Source organism: Phaenicophaeus curvirostris, unplaced genomic scaffold (genome assembly GCF_032191515.1).
Source record: "Phaenicophaeus curvirostris isolate KB17595 unplaced genomic scaffold, BPBGC_Pcur_1.0 scaffold_213, whole genome shotgun sequence".
NCBI classification, from domain to species: Eukaryota; Metazoa; Chordata; class Aves; order Cuculiformes; family Cuculidae; genus Phaenicophaeus; species Phaenicophaeus curvirostris.
Genome location: NW_027206828.1, coordinates 211,256 through 221,235, shown reverse-complemented (window position 1 = coordinate 221,235; position 9,980 = coordinate 211,256). Strand labels below are relative to the sequence as shown.

The 9,980-nt window shown below is 63.0% G+C and overlaps 1 protein-coding gene across 1 annotated transcript; it reads right to left on the bottom strand.

The window, feature by feature from the left end:
- Window positions 1-4,017: 4,017 nt before the first annotated feature.
- Window positions 4,018-9,980, bottom strand: LOC138734765 (neuroligin-2-like). Its single transcript, XM_069882568.1, has 4 exons — window positions 9,820-9,980; window positions 8,247-8,432; window positions 6,321-7,110; window positions 4,018-5,030 (listed from the first exon to the last, which is right to left on the bottom strand). Exons 1-4 carry the CDS (start codon window positions 9,938-9,940, stop codon window positions 4,055-4,057), a joined length of 2,073 nt encoding a protein of 690 aa, XP_069738669.1. The 5' UTR covers window positions 9,941-9,980; the 3' UTR covers window positions 4,018-4,054.

Genomic DNA, 9,980 nt, shown 5'->3' with positions numbered 1-9,980 from the left:
CCCAGTAGAGACCAGTACAGCCCAGTAAAGTCACAGTTTGCTCCCAGTTCAGCGCCAGGACGATCCCAGTTCAGCTCCAGTACAATCCCAGTTTGTTCCCAGTTCAGCTCCAGGACGATCCAGTTTGCTCCCAGTTCAGCTCCAGGACGATCCCAGTTTGCCTCCCAGTCCCTCCCAGTCCCTCCCAGTGCCCCCCCATTTCCTCTCCCAGTGCCCCAGTCCTCCCAGTGCCCCTCAGTTCTTTCTCCAGTCTTTCCATCCCTCCAGTTTCTTCTCCCAGTGCCCCCAGTCCCTCCCAGTGCTCCCAGTCCTTCCCCTCCCCTCCCATCTCCCCCCCAGTGCTCCCAGTCCCCCCCACTCCCTATCAGTCCCTCCCAGTCTCCCCCAGTTCCCTCTCCCAGTCCCTCCCAGTGCTCCCAGCCCCTCCCCTTCCCCCAGTACCCCCCCCAGTGCTCCCAGTTTCCTCTCCCAGTCCCCCCAGTGCTCCCAGTCCTCCCAGTCCCTCCCCCTTCCTCCCAGTCCCTCCCAGTCCCTCCCAGTGCCTCCCAGTCCCTCCCAGTCCCCTCCCAGTCCCTCCCAGTCCCCTCCCAGTCCCCCCCAGTCCCCTCCCAGTCCCCTCCCACTCCCCCCAATCCCCCCAGCCCCCTCCCAGTCCCCTCCCAGTCCCTCCCAGCCCCCTCCCAGTCCCTCCCAGTCCCTCCCAGTCCCTCCAGTGCCTCCCAGTCCTCCCAGTCCCCTCCCAGTCCCTCCCAGTGCCCCCAGTCCCTCCCAGTCCCCTCCAGTCCCCTCCCAGTCCCTCCCAGTCCCTCCCAGTCCCTCCCAGTCCCCTCCCAGTCCCTCCCAGTCCCTCCCAGTCCCTCCCAGTCCCTCCCAGTCCCCCCAGTCCCTCCCAGTCCCTCCCAGTCCCTCCAGTCCCTCCAGTCCCTCCCAGTCCCCTCCCAGTCCCTCCAGTCCCCTCCCAGTCCCCTCCCAGTCCCTCCCAGTCCCTCCAGTCCCTCCCAGTCCCTCCCAGTCCCTCCCAGTCCCTCCAGTCCCCTCCCAGTGCTCCAGTCCGTGTGGCGGCTCCGGGCTGTATTTACAGGGGTCCCGGAGCGCTTTGAGCTTTAAAAACCCCCCCGGGGCCGCCCCCCCCCCCCCCTCCCCCTCCCCCCCCATAAAAATAGATGCTCTGGGTGGGGGAGGGCGGGGCGGTCGCCATGGCAACGGGGGGGGGGCCGGTACCCGGAGGGGGGGGGGGGGGATGTCGCGCTGGGGTCGCCATGGCAACGGGGGGATGGGGGGGGGGGCGCGGTCCCCAGGGATGGGAGGGGGGGCGGTCGCCATGGCAACCAGTCCAATGGGTCCCCGCGGTCTCCATAGCAACCGGGGCGGGGGGGAGGATGCGGTCGCCATGGCAACGGGCCCCGTGGTTCTTTCATCCTCCGCGTCTCCATGGCAACCAGTCCGGTGGTCCCCGCCGTCTCCGTAGCAACCGGCTCGGGGATGCTGTTGCCATGGCAACCAGGCCTCGCTGAGGAGTCTCCGTAGCAACCGGCTCGGGGATGCTGTTGCATGGCAACCAGGCCTCCGGGTATTCACAGCAACCGCCTCAGCATCCTCCAGGTCTCCATAGCAACCAGTTCTCCGTAGCAACGAGTCCTCCATAGCAACCAGTTCTCCATAGCAACCGGGTCTCCATAGCAACGAGTTCTCCGTAGCAACCACTTCTCCATAGCAACCAGGTCCCCATAGCAACCAGTTCTCCATAGCAACCAGGTCCCTGCAGCAACTAGTTCTCCCTAGCAACGAGGTCTCCATAGCAACGAGGTCTCCATAGCAACGAGGTCTCCATAGCAACCGCGAAGATGCTTCTGGTCGCCATGGCAACGAGCGGCGGCCATTTCACGCTCCCAGCCCCCCCCCCCCCGTCAGCCATTTCGTGTTTCGGGGGGGGGGGGGGGTCCCCGTTTCTCTGCGTTTGGCACCAAAAAGCGTGAAAGAAAGATCAAAAAATTGGGGGGGCGGGGGGGGGGAGGGGCCGGGGGGGGAGGTTTGGGGGGGCTGGGGGGTTGGGGGGGGGCATCACCCCTTCCCCCCCCCCCCCCAAGATCCCTTTGAACTCGTTTTTATGGGATTTTTTCCAGGCTGGGAACATGCAAAGTGGGGGGGGGGAGGGGGGGCACCCCTAATTGCCCCCCCCCCCCCCAATCTGGGGAGCCCCCCCGGCCCCCCATTCAAAGTTTGGGGTCCCCCCCTCCCCAAACTGGGGGTCCCATATGTCCAGTTTGACACCCCCCCCCCTTTTACAGAGGGGCCTCCCCACGTTTTTAGGGTCCCCCCACGTTTTTGGGGTCCCCCCATGGTTTTGGGGTCCCCCCCCGGTTTTGGGGTCCCCCATGCTTTTTGGGGGGTCTCCCCATCTTTTTGGGGGGCTCCCTGTGTTTTCAGGGGGGTCCCACACGTCCACTTTGCCCCCCCCTCCCCATCGAGAGGGGTTCCCCCTTGTTTTTGGGGGGGCCCCCGCGAGTTTTTAGGGGTCCCCCATGTTCTCAAGGGGGTTCCCTGGGTTTTAGGGGCTCCCTGTGTTCTTAGGGGGGGCTCCCCATATTTTCGGGGGGGTCCCCCATGATTTTAGGGGTTCTCTATGTTTTTAGGGGTCCCCTATCTTCTTAGGGGTTTCCCCATATTACGAGGGGGGTTCCCCATCTTCTCAGAGGGGGGTCCCCAAGTTAGGGGTCCCCATTCTGGGGGGGTTCCCCATGTTTTTAGGGGTTCCCCCATGTTCTTTAGGGTCGGTTTTCTCTATGTTTTTAGGGGTCCCCTATCTTCTTAGGGGGTTTCCCCATATTACGAGGGGGGTTCCCCATCTTCTCAGAGGGGGGTTCCCCAAGTTTCAGTGGGGGTTCCCCCATTCTGGGGGGGTTCCCTATGTTTTTAGGGGTTCCTCATCTTTCTAGGGGTTCCCCATCTTTCTAGGACTCCCCCATCTTCTCAGAGGGGGAGGGTCCCCATATTTGGGGGGGTTCCCCATGTTTTTAGGGGTCCCCATGTTCTTGGGGGGTTCCCCGTGTTTTTAGGTGGGTTCCCCATGTTTTTAGGGGTTCCCCATCTTTCTAGGAGTCCCTCATCTACTCGGGGGGGGTTCCCCATCTTTTCAGGGGGGTTCCCATATTTTTAGGGGTTCCCCACCTTTCTAGGACTCCCCCATCTTCTCAGGGGAGGTTCCCCATCTTTTCCGGGGGGTCCCCATCTTTTCAGGGGGGGTCCCCATGTTCTTAGGCGGGATCCCCATCTTTTCAGGGGGGTTCCCCATGTTTTTAGGGGTTCCCCACCTTTCTAGAACTCCCCCATCTTCTCAGAGGGGGTTCCCCATCTTTTCAGGGGGGGTTCCCCATGTTCTTAGGCGGGATCCCCATCTTTTCAGGGGGGTTCCCCTTGTTTTTAGGGGTTCCCCTTGTTTTTAGGGGTTCCCCATCTTTCTAGGACTCCCCCATCTTCTCGGGGGGGGTTCCCCATCTTTTCAGGGGGTTCCCTATCTTTTCAAGGGGGTTCCCCATGTTCTTAGGCGGGTTCCCCATCTTTTCAGGGGGGTTCCCCTTGTTTTTAGGGGTTCCCCATCTTTTCAGGGGGGGTTCCCCATCTTTTCAGAGGGGATTCCCTATATTTCAGGGGGTGTCCCCCATCTTTTCAGGGGTGTCCCCCATCTTTCAGAGGGGATTCCCCATATTTCAGAGGGGGTGTCCCCCATCTTTTCAGGGGGGTTCCCCATGTTCTTAGGCGGGTTCCCCATCTTTTCAGGGGGGTTCCCCTTGTTTTTAGGGGTTCCCCATCTTTTCAGGGGTGTCCCCATCTTTCAGGGGGTGTCCCCCATCTTTCAGAGGGGGTTCCCCATATTTCAGAGGGGGTGTCCCCCACCTTTTCAGGGGGGGTTCCCCACCTTTTCAGGGCTTCGGCGGGGGGGGGGGAGGTTCCCCCACGCTTTTGCTTATTTTTTTTTGGGGTGTCGGGGTCGGGGGGTGTCATGGTTCGGGGTTTGGGGTTCGGGGTGTGTGGGGGGGGGTCACCTCTCTCCTCCTCAGACGCGGGTGGTGGAGTGGGGGTGGGGCAAGGTGCTGTTGTGGCCCGGGGGGGGCGGCGGGAAGGGGGGGACGACGACCACCCCCCCCCCGGGGGCGCCCGTAACGAAGGGATGAATATTGGGGAGCCCCCCCGGCCCCACCGTGATGGTGTTGGGGGGCGGCAGCAGCGCCACGTCGTCCGGCGCCCTCCTCAAGGCCAGCGTGTAGTCCGGGGGCCCCGCGGCGGCGGCCGCCATCATGGCGGGGGGCGGCCTCGATGCCCCTTCGGGGGGCTCCGCGCCGCCGCCCCCCCCCAACAACAAGGTCCCCCCCGTCCCCGCGACCCCCCGCTCGGGGTGTTTGAGCTGCAGGGCCAGCAGCTCGTCGTCGGGGCGGCCCACGAGGTCGTTCGCGGGGCCGGGGGCGCGAGGGGGGCCCTGGGGGTGGGGAAGGAGAAGGGGCGGGGGGGTGAGGCGGCGCGGGGCCCCCCGGGCCTCGGCGGGCGGCCGCTTGTCCCGCTTGTAGTAGAGGGCGGCGAAGGCCAAAATGTTGAGGAAGAGGAGGGAGGCGCCCACGGCCACCGTCACGCTCAGCTCCGTCGAGTAATCCCGCGAGTCGCCGGGGAAGGGGGCGAAGCGGCGCCGGCCGCCATCGTCGTCGTCGTCATCGTCGTCGTCGTGCGGCGCCGGCGGAGAAGGAGGAGGAGGAGGAGGCCGACGCGTGGCTGGCGAGCGGCGAGGGGGTCCCGGGGCCGGGGGGAGGCGGGTGGTGGTGGAGGCGTGGGGGAGCTGGTGGAGGTTGTGGAGGTGAGGGACCAGCTCGAGCCAGAAGGCCACCTTGTTGGCGCGGTAGTGGTCGCGCACGCGGGGCTTGAGGCCGATGTGGAGGTAGCGCTTGTCTTTGCCGTCGAAGCGCGTCCACACCACCTCCTCGAAGCGGTTGGGCTTGGTGTGGATGAACTTGGTGTCCTGCGGCACCGGCTGGTTGGGGTCGCTGGGGGGGAGAGGGGGAGGGGGGGGTCAGCTTGGGGGGAGGGGGTCGACCAACCAACCAACCAAGCCACTAACCGACCACGCGACCAGTCAACCAACCACTCAACCAACCAACCAACCAAGCAAGCCACTAACCAACCACGCATCCAGTCAACCAACCACTCAACTAAGCACTCAACCACTCAACCAACCAAGCCACCAACCAACCACACGTCCAGTCAACCAACCACTCAATCACTCAAGCACTCAATCACTCAACCAACCAACCAGCCACGCGTCCAGTCAACCAACCACTCAACTAAGCACTCAAGCACTCAACCACTCAACCAACTAAGCCACTAAGCAAGCACGTGTCCAGTCAACCAAGCACTAAACCAACCAACCAACCACGTGTCCAGTCAACCAACCACTCAACCACTCAACTAACCACTCAATTGACCACCCGTCAACTCAACCCACCAACCAACCAACCACTCAACCAGCCACTCAAACAACCAACTGACCAACCAACCAACCGACCAGTCAACCAACCACTCAACCAGCCACTCAACTAACCACTCAACCAACCAACCAACCACTCAACCAACCACTCAACCAGCCACTCAACTAACCACTCAACCAACCAACCAACCACTCAACCAACCACTCAACCAGCCACTCAACTAACCACTCAACCAACCAACCAACCACTCAACCAACCGCTCAACCACTCAACTAACCGCTCAATCGACCACCCATCAATTCAACCCACCAACCCACTAACCACTCAACCAACCACTCAACCAGCCACTCAACTAACCACTCAACCAACCAACCAACCAACCAAGCCACTAACCAACCACACATCCAGTCAACCAACCAACCAAGCCACTAACCAACCATGCATCCAGTCAACCAACCACTCAACCACTCAATTAACCACTCAACCACTCAACCAACCAAGCCACTAACCAACCACGCGTCCAGTCAACCAACCGCTCAACCACTCAACTAAGCACTCAACCAACCAACCACCCAACCAACCCACCAACCAACCAACCAACCAACCACTCAACCACTTGATCACCCAACCAACCAAGAAACCACCAGGTTCTAGGGACGTGAGGATGGGGTCCCACCAGGCTCTGGGGACATGGGGATGGGGTCCCACCAGGCTCTGGGGACACAGGGACATGAGAATGGAGTCCCACCAGGCTCTAGGGACATGAGGATGGGGTCCCACCAGGCTCTGGGGACACAGCGGCCGTGAAGATGAGGTCCCCCCAGGCTCCGAGACGCTCCCCGGACCCACCCGGTCTTGGCGAAGTTGGTCCAGTAGGTCATGACGACGGCGCTGAGCATGACGTCGTTCTTGGAGAAGTTGCAGGGGAAGAGGTCGGTGGCTCCCACCATGGGGACGCCGAAGACGTAGGGGATCTCGTCGCCGTGGGCCGCGTCGGCCCACTCGGGCCGGGCGTCCGTCTGGCAGTGGTGGTAGAAGGTGTAGAAGTAGACGGGCGACTGGTACTCGGCGTGGAGCTTGGCCGTGGCCACCGCCGGGGCCACCCACTGGTGGTCGGTGAAGAGGGCCAGCAAGGTCTTTCTCCTCATCTCCCCGTTGTCCCGGTCGGCCCAGTCCGTGTACATGAACTTGATGGTCTCGCGGAGGATGTCCTTGCCCTCCGGGTAGCCGTAGAGGTTGTCCACGAAGTTGGAGATGGTGAAATCGAAGTAGGAGGCGGAGATGCCGTCTTCGTTCTCCAAGGAGTCCTCCACGAACTTCAAGCCCTCGCCCTGGTTGACCCCGATGAGGATGTCGTAGTTGAGGAACTCGCCTTGCTGCATCAAGATCTCGGGGTCGTCGGGGACCACGTCGCCGTCCACCACCGGCCCGAAGGCCACGTGGTAGCGGGCTGGTTGGACGTCTTGGTCCACCAAGAGGCGGAAGGGTTGGCGCCGGAGACACTCCACCGCGGCCCCCGTGTCCGCCCGCTCGCAGCCGACCTTGGCCGCCAGCAGCCGCGTGTATTTGAGGGGCTGGTAGTTGACCGACCAGCTGGAGATGGCCGTGCCGCTCTGCGCGATGGCCTTCTGGAAGAGACCTGAGGGCCGCGGCGGGCGGCGGGGAGAGGGGGACGTGGGGATGGGGGCCCACCAGGGCCTGGGGGCGCGGGGGACGTGGGGATGGGGGCCCACCAGGGTTTGGGGGCACGGGAACATGGGGATGGGGGCCCACCAGGCTCTAGGGACGTGAGGATGGGGTCCCACCAGGCTCTAGGGACGTGGGGCTGGGGTCCCACCAGGGCCTGGGGGCACGGGAATGTGTGGATGGGGTCCCACCAGGCTCTAGGGACATGAGGATGGGGTCCCACCAGGCTCTAGGGATGTGGGGATGGGGTCCCACCAGGCTCTAGGGACATGAGGATGGGGTCCCACCAGGGCTTGAGGGCACAGGAACGTGGGGATGGGGTCCCACCAGGGCCTGGGGGCACGGGAATGTGTGGATGGGGTCCCACCAGGCTCTAGGGACGTGGGGATGGGGTCCCACCAGGGCTTGAGGGCACAGGAACGTGAGGATGGGGTCCCACCAGGCTCTAGGGAACAGGGGGATGGGGTCCCACCAGGGCTTGAGGGCACAGGAACGGGGGGATGGGGTCCCACCAGGGCTTGGGGGCACAGGAACGGGGGGATGGGGTCCCACCAGGGCTTGAGGGCACAGGAATGGGGGCATGGGGTCCCACCAGGCTCTAGGGACATGAGGATGGGGTCCCACCAGGCCCTAGGGACGTGAGGATGGGGTCCCACCAGGCTCTAGGGATGTGGGGATGGGGTCCCACCAGGGCTTGAGGGCACAGGAACATGGGGATGGGGTCCCACCAGGCTCTAGGGACATGGGGATGGGGTCCCACCAGGGCCTGGGGGCACAGGAATGTGGGGATGGGGTCCCACCAGGGCCTGGGGGCACAGGAATGTGGGGATGGGGTCCCACCAGGCTCTAGGGACATGGGGATGGGGTCCCACCAGGGCCTGGGGGCACAGGAACGTGGGGCTGGGGTCCCACCAGGCTCTAGGGACGTGGGGATGGGGTCCCACCAGGGAGCAGGAGCAGGGGAACGTGGGGCGTGGGTCCCACCAGGGCATAGGGACGTGGGGATGGGGTCCCACCAGGGGCCCAGGGGAGGATCTGGGGTCCCCAGGTCGATGTGGGGTCCCCCCCGGGGGGCGCGGTGGGAGGTACCTTCGGAGTGGTGGGAGAGGATGAGGAGGCTGACGCAGGCGGCGCCGGCGCCGGAGCCGAAGATGGTGATCCGCTGGGGGTCACCCCCAAAGTGCCCCACGTTCTCGTTCAGCCACCGCAGGGCCTGGATCTGGTCCAGGAGCCCGTAGTTGCCCTTGGCCGCCTGGTCCCCCGTGCTTAGGAACCCTGCGAGGACACCAGGAGGGGGGGTAGGGGGGGTCTCCGTGGTGGCCCCACCACCCCAAGTCCAACCCGTGTCCCTAAGGACGTTCTCCATGGTCCCCACACCCAGCCCAGAAGCCCTGGGAGGTTCTCCATGAGGTCCCCATGACCTCAGGAGCTTCTCCGTGGTGTCCCCATGATCCCAAGGAGCTTCTCCACGGTTTCTACACCCAACCCATGACCCCAGAAGCTTCTCCATGAGGTCCCCATGACCCTAAGGAGCTTCTCCATGATCCAGACCCCCAACCCATGACCCCAAGGATCTTCTCCACGGTTCCTACACCCAACCCATGAGCCCATGAGCTTCTCCATGAGGTCCCCAAGACTCCAAGGAGCTTCTCCATGAGGTCCCCATGACCCCAGGGAGCTTCTCCATGACCCTGACACTCAACCCATGACCCCAAGGAGCTTCTCCATGGTTCCTACACCCAAACCATGAGCCCAGGAGCTTCTCCATGAGGTCCCCAAGACTCCAAGGAGCTTCTCCATGGTTCCTACAGCCAACCCGTGACCCCAAGGAGCTTCTCCATGAGGTCCCTAAGACCCCAGGAGCTTCTCCCTGAGGTCCCCATGACCCCAAGGAGCTTCTCCATGGTTCCAACACCCAACCCGTGACCCCAGGAGCTTCTCCATGAGGTCCCCAAGACTCCAAGGAGCTAATCCATGGTTCCTACACTCAACCCATGACCCCAGAAGCTTCTCCATGAGGTCCCCATGACCCTGAGGAGCTTCTCCATGATCCAGACCCCCAACCCATGACCCCAAGGATCTTCTCCATGGTTCCTACACCCAACCCATGACCCCAAGGAGCTTCTCTATGGTTTCAACACTCAACCCATGACCCCAGGGAGCTTCTCCATGACCCTGACACTCAACCCATGACCCCGACACCCAACCCATGATCCCCAGGAGCTTCTCCATGAGGTCCCCATGACCCCAAGGAGCTTCTCCATGGTTCCTACAGCCAACCCATGACCCCAAGGATCTTCTCTATGGTTCCAACACTCAACCCAGGAGCCCAGGAGCTTCTCCACGAGGTCCCCAAGACCCCAAAGATCTTCTCCATGGTTCCTACACCCAACCCATGACCCCAGGAGATTCTCCATGAGGTCCCTAAGACCCCAGGAGCTTCTCCATGAGGTCCCCAAGACTCCAAGGAGCTTCTCCATGGTTCCTACACCCAACCCATGACCCCCAGGAGCTTCTCCATGGTTCCTACACCCAACCCATGATCCCCAGGAGCTTCTCCATGAGGTCTCCAAGACCCCAAGGAGCTTCTCCATGGTTCCTACACCCAACCCGTGACCCCGAGGAGCTTCTCCAAGGTGTCCCTTGTCCCCCCACCCAGTACCGAGGACGCCGAGCCGATAGTTCATGGTGACGACGATGACGTTGCCGTAGGCGGCCAGGACGCTCCCGTCGAACATGTTCCCCGTCCCCTCCATGTAGGAGCCTCCGTGGAGGAAAAGCATCACCGGCTTCTTCCCGCTGTCCCGAATGTCTGGGGGGGGG